Source organism: Diabrotica virgifera, chromosome 5 (genome assembly GCF_917563875.1).
Source record: "Diabrotica virgifera virgifera chromosome 5, PGI_DIABVI_V3a".
Taxonomy (NCBI): Eukaryota; Metazoa; Arthropoda; class Insecta; order Coleoptera; family Chrysomelidae; genus Diabrotica; species Diabrotica virgifera.
Genome location: NC_065447.1, coordinates 1,939,862 through 1,955,933, shown reverse-complemented (window position 1 = coordinate 1,955,933; position 16,072 = coordinate 1,939,862). Strand labels below are relative to the sequence as shown.

At 33.9% G+C, this 16,072-nt stretch overlaps 1 protein-coding gene across 5 annotated transcripts in view; it reads right to left on the bottom strand.

The window, feature by feature from the left end:
* The window catches only part of LOC114333597 (protein sickie), an 823,608-nt gene that overhangs the window by 416,142 nt on the left and 391,394 nt on the right, over positions 1-16,072 (bottom strand). For all 5 annotated transcript variants that reach the window (XM_050651212.1, XM_050651214.1, XM_050651215.1 and 2 more), the window contains one exon: positions 10,958-11,166. In XM_050651212.1, coding sequence (XP_050507169.1) covers positions 10,958-11,166 — 209 coding nt within the window. The remainder of the gene's footprint in view (positions 1-10,957; positions 11,167-16,072) is intronic.

Genomic DNA, 16,072 nt, shown 5'->3' with positions numbered 1-16,072 from the left:
TTTTTGTAAGTATGGCCTCTTGTTTTTTAATAACCTCTGTCAATTTTTTAACTTTTCTCTCAATTAATTAGGTTATACTTATTTTAGGGCTTTTAAATACTGATGATGGATTTATTAATCCGAAAACGTTTTGTATTATTGTTACCCTTATTTAGGTATTTTAAAATATACCTTTTACAAAAAACCTGGTATTTTTGTGATTTATGGTATACAGCCAGCTACAGGAAGTTTATTTTCCTCGTGGATTTTTTAAAGCTCGAAGCTTCTACATCCACAAATATCGAAATCAAGAGAGGAGTTAGACAGGGATGTGTTGTATCACCCCTGCTATTTAATCTTTATTCCAAGTTCCAAGAAAACCAAAGTGATATCAATCCCAAAAAAATATACAACCAACCTTGCTCAATAAACCGCCACAAGTACCTACGTAAGATGTTGGATCGATAGCAGCCTAAATCCTGATCTAGAGATAATGTCGAGAATAGAACAGGCCAGAATTTTTTTTTAAATCAGAGACTCCTATGCTATTTTTGAATAAAACTAAAAACGCGACTACATTTTTTATCAAAATGCTATGTCTGGTCAACTCTCCTCTACGCAGTTGACACGTGAACCTTTAAAACATTAACCATAAATGAATTGGAGGCCTTTGAAATCTGAATCTACTGGAAAATCCTTAAAATTTCATGGACATCGCATACCTCAAACGAAGAAGTGCTCCACAGAATAGGCAAGGAACGATAACTTTTCAACATAAGTGAAAGTTAGAAAAACATCATTCCTATGCCACATACTTAGCAATAATAAGTACCAACATACTTAATCAATAGTGAAAGGAAAAATCGAGGGAAAGAAAGAACTAGGAAAAAAAACTATCGTGGTTAACAAACATCCGACAATGAATGAGGTTAAATTTTTATCATATAATAAGAACAGACGAAGACAGACAAGAATTTGCAATTGTAATAATCAACCTCCATAGAAAAAAGAGCACTTTTAAAAGCTGATAGTACACATCCTTGTCCCCTCTTTGAATTCGTATCTATTACTAATGCTGTTTGATTGTAGTACATATAGATTTTATTAGTGCCCTATCGTGGTTCCCCACATAAACCATTAGGTTTACGTTTCTCAGTGCGTGTATAAGTTTATCTGTTATCAACTATTCTAAATGGGAAATAAGCCACAATTTAACTAAATGTGGACTATAAAAATTAGATTACAAAAATGCCACAAGGAGAGAGCTTCAGAACAACATTTAGGGCCGGTTGTTCGAACGCTAATCAAGAAGTTGATTATAAGTTGATATATAGTTATAGTTTAAGAAAAATACTTTGAAGAGAAATGCAAAGAGATAGAGGACCTTCAAAAAAGATACGATCTATTTAATCTACACAAAGTAAAAGAAATGGCAGGGCTAAGAAAACAAAATCTCACTGGTGCACTTCTGGATCAACACGGGATTACTATAACACAGACCGATGAGCAAGTACAACGCTGGGCAGAATACATAGATGAACTGTTCGATGATGAAAGAGGAGACCTGGAAAACATAGAACTTACTTCAGAAGAAATAGGTCCAGATATCACAAAAGAAGAAATAGCACACGCATTAAAAACAATGAAGAACGGAAAAAGCCCTGGGCCTGACATGCTTCCTATCGAATTAATAAAAATTATAGATGAACAGCACATTGATGTTCTAGTTATACTTTTGAACCAAATTTATAGCTCAGGCGTATTACCCAAAGAATGGTTAACGTCGATCTTTGTTTGTCTCCCCAAAAAGAAAAACGCAAGAGAATGCGCCGATTACCGCACCATCAGCTTAATGTCCCATGTGCTGAAGTTGCTACTGAAAGTCATCCATAACCGAATATCATAAATTGGACATAGAAATTAATGATACACAATTTGGGTTTCGCAAAGGCCTAGGAACGCGTGAAGCTCTTTTCTCACTTAATATCCTAATACAAAGGTGCTTAGACGTCAATCAAGATATATATGTCTGTTTTATTGACTGTAATAAAGCTTTCGATAAAGTACGACATGAACAATTAATGAATGTCCTGAAATTAAAGAAGATAAACTACAATGACCTCAGAATCATATCTAATTTATACTATAGTATAAGCAGTGAGCAAAAGTACGTGTTAACGAACAGCTGTCAGAGGAAATTGAAATTAGACGTGGGGTGAGACAGGGATGCATATTGTCTCCAGTTCTCTTTAATGCCTACTCGAAAGAGATCCTAAAACAAGCTCTTGAGGGTGAAACAGCTGGAATAAAGATGAACGGAGTTCCCATTAACAATATTAGATATGCGGATGACACTGTCGTCTTAGCCGAAAATATTGAAGATCTTCAGAGACTGGTTAACAGAATAGCGACATATAGCCAAGAATACGGTTTAACAATGAACATCAAGAAGACAAAATTTATGAGAATATCTAAAACTCAAAGAAATAACGAGAATCTCCTCATAAACGGAACCAATGTCGAACAAGTAGACCAATATGCATATCTTGGAACAATGATCAACTCCACAAATGATTACTTCCAGGAGATTAAAATTAGAATAGAAAAGGCTAGAGCGAACTTTAACAAAATGAGAAAAGTGCTCTGCACAAGAGATCTAAGGTTAGAGCTAAGAATAAGGTTGGCTAGGTGCTACGTTTTCTCGACTCTGTTTTACGGAATGGAAGCTTGGACCTTGAATGCGGCATCAATAAAAAACTGGAATCATTCGAGTTGTGGGTGTATAGAAGAATTCTGAAAATATCATGGACAGAACACGTCACAAACAAAGAGGTTCTGAGAAAGATGAATAAAGAAATGGAAGTCTTAAATACAATTAATACCAGAAAATTGGAATATCTCGGTCATATTACACGTGGAGAGAGATACAGCTTGCTCCAACTCATTATGCAGGGAAAGATTCAAGGAAAAAGAAGGATATGGAGACGCAGAATATCGTGGTTGCGCAACCTGAGAGAATGGTACGGATGTACATCAAACGAACTTTTCAGAGCAGCCGTCTCCAAGGTCCAAATAGCTATGATGATTGCCGACCTCCGTCGCGGAGATGGCACTTGAAGAAGAAGAAGATATAGTTAAGTCCCCTTAACAACCATCAAATAACAAAATCCGTTGTTCGTACGCCAATCAGTTGATTGTAATCAATTATTAATTAACATAACAATTATTAACATAATTGATTAACTAATCAATTAATCTCATAATTGTAATCAACTATGTTTTCAGCAACCCAATCAAAGTTGAAATTGACAGTTGGTGACAGAAATTAAACATTTGATAATGATCAGTTGATTCCATTTTTGATTAGCGTTCGAACCACCGACCCTAACTAAGTTTATCTGTTGGACTCTATCACACGCTTTTTGGAAATTTACGAAACATGGCAACATTAAAATAATCCACCAAAATTTGCAATGAACTGGACGTTGCGTAAATAGGATGGAAGAATAGATAAAATATTTTTCCACCTACCTCTACCGAAAGTATACTTTTCCTGACCTGATTGTAGGAAGTAAAGTAGTACTTTTCCTCCCTAGGGAGTAAAAGTGACGTCATGGAATGTCATTGATGAAATAACTTGTTGACGCCCTGTACAAACAATATTCTATTATCTATTACGTAAGTATCTATACACTTCAACGTTTATTTATAGAACACAAGAACACTTTGTATTTTGTAGAATGGTAAAAACAGTAAATTGTTATTTTGATTTAACAATGTTTACATTAATAGTTTGACTTATACCTACTTGACAGTTGACAGCTATAATGTACCTACTTGTTAGTCTTAGTTCTCTAATAAATTGTGTCAGTAAAATCATATGTATAACACGGGAGTAAAGTGCAGTTTCCTCCTTTGAATGATTACTGCCCTCCGCTATGCGTCGGGTAGTAAACTTCATTCTCGGGAGGAAAAGTAGCACTTTCTTCTCTTGTTATACAAATAGCTATTCCTAGCTGTGTATTTTTCTGTGTAAATGAACACTGGAGAACATAATATGATCAACTTAATCCCTAGGAGATCCACGGATTTTGAATACAGAAACTGAATAAGAATGGGTGTAGACTAGGTAGAATGATAGTAAATAAAAAATGGAATACAGCAACTACCTATGAAACTTGGCTTAACTCATTAGAATCTGTGAAGGTATTGTTTGTAAATGTGGTGCACAGATCAAAAGTTTTTGATCTATGTGTGTCTATACCACTTGAGAATAAAAAATACAAAGAAAGAAACAAAAGTCCGATAGTAAGAAGAAAGAGAAGAAGACTTCAAAGGTCGTTTAGAGCTAAAGTGAAAGAGACAATGAATAGCAGGAAACTGTAAAATGAGAATTTATAGAAAAAGGATAAAAAAACCTGGAGTGAACCAATATAGTCCAAACTATGGAGGAAATAAATATTTAATAGTAGTAGTAGTTATGCTTCATATTTTTGTTTAAAATATCTAAAATGTGTAATACTGTTAGCAATTTTGACCAAAACAGCAAAATTTAGTCAGCTATTACTCCCTGTAGTTCTAAGTAAGCTGCACGAAGCTGAGGTGAATTCCAATCAGCTTACTTCTGCTCTCTGGGATTATTTTTGATGGGAATTTTGTGTTTGATGACATTTTAAAGGGTTTAACGTAGTTTAGTGATCTCGCTTGTTGTTGTACACGGAAAAGTCTACCTAACGTACGTTATCATAACCGTACTACCCAAAGATTTTTTAGATATACGAGAATTTTTCAACAAACAATTAGATGACCTAACAAAGTTTTCTGTTATTTTTTTTTTCAATATATCAAGTTTAAGGGCTAAAAATACTCTCTAAAAGTCTCCCCTTTTTTCCACCTGAGTGGACGTGGATGAAAGACTGGATGTTAAAAAATTAAAAATATTCCGAGACAATAAAAAAAATAGTTACAATACAAAATATAACCTTCAGAAAACTTAAGGACCGACATATTCGAAAATCAATTTGGATTTCCATCAGAGAAAGATCCAGATATGAAAAATATTATTTTTAAGTAATTAATTTTTTTATAACTCGCATAAAAACCGATTCGCTTCATCTTCTCCCATCTAATGAAGCGTTCATCCTTTTTTGTAATTTTATTAGCTAAAAAGCTTTTTAAACCGAATTAAATTAAGTACACTGCAGCATACGGCAGGGATGTACGTTTAATTCCGAAAGTTTTCCCGTTTCGGTGTAATTTCGAAGGTTTATCCTCCAAAACGCGTTTCGTACTTCTAAGTGTAAGTAGTTTAATGGGTTTTTCGCTTTGGACGAACGTTGTTGAGATCTCCGTACATGCAGGGTTTTATTGGGAAAATGCCAATCATATACGAAACTTACAACGTCGCTAGTTAAATAGATGATAATAGGACACCTGATACGAAATTTTTTAGTTTCAGTTATGCTATAGCAGTGTAACGTTACAAACGTCACATCTTTGCTATTTTATTTTTAAATAATTGTTTTATTCTATTTTCTTTAATATTTTATTAATAATTTTCCTCTATTTGTTTACCTGTTTTCTTCGTTAAAAACTCACTGGCACCCTCTTTTATTGTCTTCTATTTACTATATTTCTTTTCATTCAAATCATCAACTGAGCATACTGAACGTACCCTGTATATCCTTACAGTCTAGATATCTGTCTTTTAATACGGAACATGCCTGCCACTTCCTACGTCCCACTGTCATGGCAGTTTCTACATCTAACAGTCTTTCTAATATTTTTTATACTTAACCTCCAATGTCAAAGCATGTGTTCTGATATTTTAGTTTTAAATATATCTTTTTAACTTATATATATGCATGTGAGTAATCAAATTATTTAACTATTCCCCTCATCTTAATTCCATTTAATTTACCCTTGCCATCTACTAGTTTTTGAATACTATTTAGCAAAGGTTCAATTTGGTTTTTTAACTTCTTGATTGTCACTTCTACGCATTATTCTTCTAGTTTTGGGGATAAAGATCACCGTCCTCCCTCTGGGAGCTTCAAGAATCCTCAATCGCCGGCCATACAAGACCGAGGAACATGTTATCCAGACTGCAACCACATCACCTAGACTGCAACGACCAACATCTGTAGGCCTGGTGGAATACAGCCTTTAGAACCCCAGAGCCAGTTGCAGAACCGACAGCAGTATCATTCGACATCAAGAAGTTACCATCGAACCAAATACCAAAAGCCATAAGTACTTATAACTTAAAAATTGTTAGTTTTTGGCAAGAATTTTAATATATTTGTTAATGCATTTAATAAATCAGTTGGATACATCAGCTCAGTATTCAAGAAAGGGGATAAACGCATATGCTCTAATTATAGAGGAATAACTGTTACTAGCTCAGTAGGGAGGTTGTACGGTCGAATAATAAAGAAAAGAATAGAATCAGAATACGAAGACATGGAAGAACAAAGTGGATTTCGTGCAGGAAGATCGTGCACTGATAATATATTCGTTCTGCAGCAGGTAATAGAAAAACGGAAGGCAAGGAATCTATCTACCCACCTATTGTTTGTAGATTTGGAGAAGGCATACGATACGGTACCTTTGAAAAAACTGTTTCAAACATTGACGAAGGTAGGTCTCAGTAGAGAGTATGTGGATGCTATCGCAAATATATACAAAAATGCAAGAAGTGTCGTTAAAGAAGGAAACTTTATATCTGAATCATTCCCTATATCAAAGGGGCTTAAACAAGGATGTTGTCTGTCTCCGACTTTATTTAAAATATATATTCAATCATCGCTAGAGCAGTGGAGGAAACAAGTATCCGGAATGGGAATAGACATAGGCAGTGGTAAATGTCTAACAACTTTGTTTATTGCAGATGATCAGGTAGTCGTAGCGAATGATGAGGAAGACATGGACTACATGTTTAGAAAACTAAAGAAAGAATATGAAAAATGGGGCCTCAATATGAATATGTCAAAGATAGAGTATCTTAAAATAGGGGATGATGAAGAAGATCCAGAGTTAGAAATTAGAACCACGAAAAGATGTAATGAATATAAATATCTCGGATCTATAATATCTAAAGAAGGCACTACCAAAAGAGACATCGAAAAGAGAACGCAGCAGGGCAAAAAAGCGGTAAACATTCTGAGCTCTCTACTGTGGTCTAAAGATATAAGGCAAGAAACGAAATTGACAATCTATCGTACCTTGGTAGAGCCTATTATGACTTATGGGGCAGAAGTTTGGCAGATGACAAAAAAAGATAGGAAAAGAATAGAAGTAGTATAAATGGATTATCTAAGGAGAGCGTGTGGTATATCTAAAAAAGATCACATCAGGAATGAAGATATTAGAAGGAGGACACATACTGTATATTCCAGTGTAGATAAAATTGAAACTAGACAACTAGTGTGGTATTGTCACGTGAAACGAATGAATGAAGATATATGGCCAAAGAAAGCTTTAAATTACATACCACACCAAAGAAGAAGAAGAAGGGGAAGACCTTCAGTTGCCTGGGAAGAAAATGTACGGCACATCATGAAAGATAGAGCCATCAAAGAAGACGAATGGATGGACAGAAAACGATGGCGGTCGAAATGCGAGAAGCGGCAGAGGCTGTAGGAACCTCGCTGATAGATAGATAGATTTAATAAATCACATTTTTATTATATCTTTATTGAACAATAAACATGATTGGTTAAAAATACTGTTTTGTTTGCTTTCATTCTAAAATTTTAGAGTTCATATCTAAGATTAGGACAAGACGAACACACACCTTGAGAGACTGAGCTAGGCTGGGGTGAACGATAGCTATCTTAGTTGTTTGAGATATTATTTTCGAATGGTATTTCAATTAGCTGGGGTAGTCTATCGCCCCACTGGCGTTTTTTGTTTCAGCAGCAATATTTCATCTACTAGGTTGGAACAAGTGGAACACTAATTTAAAAACAAAGTATTAGTGATCTGTAGGTACAAAAGTTTCTTAAATCAGTAGCTGGAACAACAATTTGCGAATGAATAAAGTATTAGAAATGTACTACGACAAAGGAGTCAACAAATAAAAAATTCAGTAAAAAATGGTGTTAGTGCTCTCATACAGGGTGTTAGTAAATATGTCCACCTATAATAGACATTTCCTATTTATTAGATTCATTGACAGTAGGTCCAAATTTATGCTTATAATTTTTGGGAAACGAATAGAAAGTGGATTGACTATTTCTTGTTGTGTTTTTACAATACATAAGAATTTGGTAATAGTATGCAAGCAATTATTCAGCCACGTACTAGGGGTAAACAACATTTAGGTATTTTTGTAAATTATTAATTTAAATCTCGAGTAGTTGATAATTATATTTTTACTAATTAAAATAAAAAAGGTCGTAGAAAAAGTATAGTATTCTACTCGCATGTAATGGCTATTACTCACTCTGATGAATTACGACACTCGCCTACGGCTCGTGTCATCATCGTGAGTAATAGCCATCATTACATGCTCGTTGAATAATATAGTATTTGTAAATTATAATTTTAATCTCGAGTAGTTAAGAATTATGTTATTTCACTAATTAAAATAAAAAAGGTCGTAGAAAAAGTATAGTATTCTACTTGCATGTAATGGCTATTGCTCACTCTGATGAATTACGACCCTCGCCTCGTGAGTAATAGCCATCATTACATGCTCGTTGAATAATATACTATTCTTGCAAGTTTTATATAAAAGCATTTATAAAAAAAAATGTTTTTAATCTCCTTTTATCAATACTAGGAATAAAAGAACAAAACTATTCTTTTTCAACGGTAGACGATTCCAATTCAGATAAACCCTTCACGATAGAATTCTTTATTTATGCCCGTAACCCTTTGTTAGGAAAATTATGTCGTGTCTGGTGCAGGTGCGAAATGTCGTCCATGTTTCAATGAAAAGTTCTATAATACGCGGGTTCTGGTTAGTTATTTGACATTGCACATTTTAGATTTTTAGAGATATTATAGCATTGATAAGTTTTGAACAGTGGCGTATGTAATTTTAATTGAAAATTGTTGTGAAGTTGTTTCCTATTCATTGGAATTTGATGTTATATTGAGAATTTTCGTTACCAGTACAAGCTTCCAGAGAAAAGAAATCCTTAACGGGATGTAGAAAATACCAGGAACAAACGAAATCAACCAATATGACCAAACAAATGTCAGAACTTATCGCGGAGCGGTCAGAGCACTATAATCTTCTTCTGTCATTGGCTGAGGTTGGCAATCATCATAGCTATTTTAATCTTTGAGACAGTAGCTCTAAATCGTTGTTTGGAACTGCATCCAAACATTCTCTCAGGTTCTTCCTGAGGGTATCAGGTATCTTTCCTTGCATTATGAGTCGCAGGATGCCATATTTCTCGCCCCGCATCACATGTCCGAGATACTGTAGCTTTCTTTCTTTAGTTGTAAGTTCAACTTCCTTCTCTTTACCTATTCTTCTCAGTACTTCATTGTTCGTACTTCTATCTACCCAGGACACCCTCATAATTCTTCTATAGGTCCACATTTTAAAGGCGTTAAGTCGTCTCATTGTCTCTACATTTAACGTCCATGATTCCACTCCATAGTATAGTAATAGTACACTGTATACGTAACATTTTGTTAGACGTACTTTTAGAGCTAATGTTAAATCTTTGCTACATAGGACCTTTTTCACTTTCATAAAATGTATTATAATCTTGTTAATCAATGTCCGCCAGCAGTGCTGTTGGGTGGACCGATTAGTGTAACAGTACTGTTACTCAGATAAAGGAGGAGGGAGTTTTTGGCATGGCTAGAACCCTACTACTGAGCTATCAATACGACAAAAGATGTAGTGGCAAAATGGTCAAGCAAACGACAGAATAAATGAAATTCAGATGTGGAAGCCAGCAAAGAAGCAGTAATATCAAAAATAATTGCAGAAGAAAGTCAATAGACATAGAGAAACAGACTCCAGAAGAAATCGTCAAAAAAATTAAAAGAATCATAAGGAATATACAAAATCAGTTAAAAAACAAAAATATGTTACACTTAACTACAAATAAATCGAAGAAATAATATCTAAATTTACAATCCACAGAAAATACAAGTGTAATGGTATACACAAACTTAGAACTGGTAGAACCTTTAACAAACATATAGTAGAACACAAGAAGACTTTCAATAATAGAAAAACAGATTTTATGCACCCACTTCACCTTCTAGATCACAGTCATTCTTTTAATGACCAATTTCAAACTCTTCACTTATTCAAAATAAATGTCTTAACTTATATTTATTTGAATCTATGGAAATTAATAAATTAAAAAATACAGATATAATTTTGAATAATTAACTTGACTATGGTAGACGTATAGTAAAAATTCATCACTTGAAAAAGGCATTCTTCCGAATAAAAATAAATTGTAATACATTTTGTGGAAGTGTAGAAAATCAAAGTTTTTGGTGCTTTATTCTTAAATAATAGATGATACATATTGATAATGCCGTGTTTTAGATCAAAAGTCTTTTATAGTGTTTATTAATTTTCAAAAATGAAGAAAAACTGTGTATCTGATAATCTTTTTGGAAAATACCTGTATATGTTTTTGTTTGACAATAGAATAAAGTTGTTTAAGCTTCGATGATTTTAAAATAATATGACGATGACGTAAAGTCGTTTTGCAACGATCTACTAATATGTAGGTTGAACATTTTAAGTAATATTTTTATAAAAGACGAAGAAAAATTGATGAAATTTATTGCATAATATGTAGTTGTTTAACTTTTAAGAGAATTAATAAAAGCTACGCTAATACAAGCTTTATATCAGTTTCAGTATAGTGTAAAAATGACTCGATATATTTGTAAAATAAAATTCCGAAGCCGACTCTGCCTTCCAAATATCTCCGATCGTTCCCTACATTTATGCAACCCACACACCACATTTGTATTAAATGTTGCCTACCTATTAGGAGTCATATCCTGCTGCGGCTGCTGCGCGACTCCGCCGTGTCTGCTGCAACTCTTCGCGGCTTGTTTATGTCTCGAGAGCGCGAAGAAGAGGGCCAGGATGGCCTTCAACTTGCCGTCGCGCAATTCTTGCGCCGAAACGTTCTCGATGCCGGCGACATGCTGGCTACGCAGGAACGACAGACAGGCGTTGATGTTCTCCAACTGAAAAGAAAAAGGATTGTTTAGTTATGTTTAGTAGTAGACGGCGTCAATCATGTGGAACAAAACGGTATCGGCATCGGTGATCAGATAAATATAATGACAGGAATGAAATAGAAAATAAAAGTCTTGCATATTATGGTATTTATCTGGACGTTTTGTATGTTATGTTTTTTATTTTTGTTTTATTTATTTGAAGAATTGGAAAAGAAAAGTATTTTAAAAGTGCGTAAAAATATTTAATTCTTAGCTAAACGCTTTCGGCTTACAAATCCATCTTCAGAGCTATAGTCTGTAACGTTATAAACGTCACATCTTGAATCTTGTTATTTTATTCTCAAATAATTATAGACCTGGATCCCTCGTACCAAAAAAGTTGATTAATAGCAAGCAGAAAATTTGTTAATAGCTTACCGGTGTCTAGTCGGACAAACTTTAATGCACGGGAACACTGGAACGGGGGAAGTTTTAATTGTTTAACAGTTGTAACAGTTTAAAAATTTGGAACGTCAGATTACGAAAACGTTCCATGTATTTTGTCGGACAGAACCATCCAATTGATTTGTTACCCTTTCATTACACTCTCATGCAAATATCAGACTGCTATTATTACTAACCAACATGATTTTTGTCATTTGATATATTCTTCGTGTTCCACTCATTAAAATGCTCAGTTGGTGATAAACACCAGTCTGATTTTTGCATGAGAGTTTCATGAAAGGGTAACAAATCAATTGGATGCGTTCTGTCCGACAAAATACATGGAACGTTTTCGTAATCTGACGTTCCAAATTTTTAAACTGTTCCACAATTAAAACTTTCCCCGTTCCAGTGTACCCGTACATCAAAGTTTGTCTGACTAGACACCGGTAAGCTATTAACAAATTTTCAGCTTGCTATTAGTCAACTTTTTTTTTGGTTCACGGGATCCAGGTCTATAAGTTTATTCTAATTCCTTTAATAATTATAATTTATTCATTTCTTATCTTCTTGTATTTTTTGTTTTTATTAATTTTCGTTAAAAAATTAGTTGGCGTCCTCTCTCGTTATTTTCTATAGGTATATCTCCGTATAAAACATCTAATGATTCCAGTGGCGGATCTAAACTTAGGAGGGGAAATTTGCCTTAGGGGGGGGGGAGACTTCGTATGAAACACCAATCAAAAGACATAAAAAGATAAGCACAAACTACATAAAAGACATAAATAATAACTTATATGCATTAAGTTCACTTAATTTTATTAACTAGCGGGTTTTATTGGTTGAATTTGTCTGTGGATAATTAAGTTTCATGTCAGCTAACATATTTTAATATTTCAACAATTCTTTTTTAATTTTGAACCCTGTTGGGGGGATTTCCCCATTCCCCCCTCGTAGGCCCACCACTGGTTCTCTCGAAAAATTGTAGTAAATCTTAATTGCAACAATTTAGTCCTTACACATTTTGTCGAAAAGTTGTAAATAACGGAGATAAATCCCTTACTTTTCTTAACCAGCGAGTTTATTGGGTTGAATTCGTTTCAGGACCAGGGCCTATTTTACCACTAGGCCCGTGAGGCACCTGTCTCGGACCCGTATTTTAAAGGGGCCCGGAAAGATCACTAAAAAAACTTTAACTTTAAAATCTTAGGAACCCCCATTTTTTTCTTTCAGATTTGGATTCGTCATAAAACATTAAGCAACATTTATTTAAAACATTTTTTAGAATTGTTGATAGATGGCGCTATAATTGGAAAAATACGATTTATTAGCGCCATCTATCAACAATTCTAAAAAATGTTTAGAATAAATGTTACTTATTATTTCAATCCAAAATTGCAATAAAAAACGATGGTTCCTTTCCTATAATAAGATTTTAGATTTTCCTATTCGCAATGTGCAAGTACTTGGAGGGGATACGAGAAACGAACGTGCGCGATTAGCGGAGAAATCTTGCAACTTTCTTACATAATTCATATTGTCAATTGAAATTGCCAAATTGACGTATACTTGATACCTACTGTCATTCTGTTCAAGAAGAAAAATTATATGTTGCTCCACAATATTGATATGATATGCAATTATTATATAAAATTAAATTTAATTAATAATTGTATTTTGCTTGCAGTACTGCATTTTAATAATTACTTAATTGTATTTTTCTACGACCGTTTAATAATAATATTATGAGTATATTATACTCATTATTCGCTATTTTTAAATAGATAATAACACCCATTACTTTACCCGTGAGTAATAATTCATTACTCACGGGCTGAAGTTACTCGCGGGTCATTGCTCATGGGTTGAAGTTAGATTCAAGTGGTGCATGGCACTTTTAATATACCTATTAACAAATAAAATTACTTAAACTTGTTTATTTAATAAAACAATCATTGTAATTTATATGAACAATTAAATTTGAAAAATGTTTAAAGGATTTTTAACTGTAACAATGGTTTAGTATATTTTTTACGTTGAAATTTCAACATTTGACATTTTAAGATTGACGTTATTAAAAGGTAAACAATAGGTATTAATTTCGTAAAAGGACTTAACATATCAATGAATTCTGATTTACTTACTTCTGTTCATTGTACAATAGATTTTAATTGAGAGCACACGTTCTTTTTCATGTAATTGCCTTAAAATAATATGTCTTATTTTTAAAAGCCACCGCCATTCCATGACATAATGACAACTGTTTGATTCTTTTATAAGCTCAACGAGTGTAATTCTAACAGTGTTGCCATAGTTATATAAAATATATTTTCTTATGAAAAATAAAATATTTCGTTTTAAATAATGTTAGTATAGTCGGTTCGCTAAACTCAGACACAACTGGCTAGTCATTTTAGTAGGTAATTTTTTTGTTTTTGACCAATTTTCCCAAAATTGCCAAAATTACTAACTATTTAGTAATTATTAACTATTTAGTAAAAATTTTTTTGACAATCTTACCAAATTGGCAAAATTACTTACTAAAATCACTAGCCAGTTGTGTCTGAGTTTAGCGAACAGACTATAGTTGATAATTATATGTTTCTACTAATCCAAATAAAAAAGGTCGTAGAAAAAGTATAGTATTCTACTTGCATGCTAAATAGGTCTTGAACCTAAGGCCAAAAAAAATACTTGCATGTTTTGGCTATAACTCACTCTGATGAATTACGACACGAGCCGTTGACGTAAACTTCAACATCGTGAGTAATAGCCATCATTACAAGCTCGTTGAATAATATACTATTACTACATTACATGCAATTGTTTATCTTTTAATAACATAACCTCAATTTTACTTTTTTTTCTTATATTGTTTGGGCTATGGGCTTGACAATGATCCAGCAACCAGGACCAATATGATTGGCCAATATAATTAAAAGTGCGAAAAACGTTGCACGGTCCCAATAGAGATTTTAGAGTTTTGGAGCCTCCAACATCGCCGGTGATTGTACCACGATGCTTCAACTGATCTGACCAACTACAACTGCAGCTGCAAAACTCGACCTGCTAGCAAACAACATCTAAGTCGGCAATCCTGCCTGGGTCGGCAATCAACCAACACCCAAGACATCAAGAAGCTACCGACAGATACATAGTACCATATAATCTTAAACTGTTAAGGTACGTATTCATACAAGGGTGAACCCCGCTCTGTGTAGCTGCTCAAATGGATACGGCATGCGCTCCCCTAGATATAAACCACAAACCGATTGAATCGAAGAGGGTGAGCGCCGAACGTAGTTCACCCTTGTATGGATACCTACTTTTAGCTTTCGGCAAGGTTTTGTATATAATATCTTTGATTTGATATTTTATGATTAATATTTTTACACACTTTAAAAATAATCTTCCCATTAATTCATTTGTCATAAGTGTATACAAAAACATGTCAGTCTTCTTCAATTAATTATTTATTTATTTTTTAGACTATAGCCACATCACACGCGAGATAAATACAGAGAGTTGATTATATGTATAAAGAGAATATCAATATCTTAAAAGCGAGAGAATAAACAATATCTTACAAATAATCGTATCAACAATACTAAGGAATTCTGCAAACATGCATAGAGTTTACAGCTTATTGACTCATTTGCCATTTGCCACAAGTTTTTGACTGCATTATTTAGCACCAAAGTGAAGAAATCAAATAAAGATATAAGTAAGTTAGAAGCACCACTTTATGGGGACGAATTCAGACCAAGACTATAATTTTATTGCTAATTTATTACGGAAAGAAAAAAATTATTGCTATAGCCGTTTCGAAGAAACAATGGGTGCTGATAACTTTACGGTAAAGCTAGCAACACCAAAGCTAGGTATACTCGGCAATGAAAAGGGCTCATCTTGGCAACATATTTTATTGCTAATCATCTTGTTGCTACCCCATCATCCCCTAGCGCAAGACTTACCGCCGAAAAAAAAATGATGAAACTAGGAAATTCAGCTATAGGGAATTGCTTGCTAACTTATTTTTAATTTATTGCGGAAATATTGTGAGCGGCCGTAGCGAAACGGCATAATAGCTGGCCTCATACGCCAGTGCACGTGGGTTAGAGCCCTGCCAAAGACAAACAATTTTTCATTTCTAAAAATGATACGAGCCGTCTCACCGTGCCTCGGAAAGCACGTTAAGCCGTCGGTCCCCCTGGGCTAGTGTACATCGACACTAGTTACTTGAAACAGGGTTAAAGATGTAAATGGCGCCGGAACAATCCGAAAGGATCTCCCCGGCAAAAATGCCATAAGATATTATTATTATTATGCGGAAATAAAAAAAATATTTGAAATAATAACAGCATAATATTAGTGGTAACCTAAATGATATCCTTTTCTTACATAGTTCATCTAGTTTAATGAACCTGATTATTTTCTTGAGGGACGGAACTTATTTAATTTAATATAAAATATTTAAAAATTTTGTCAA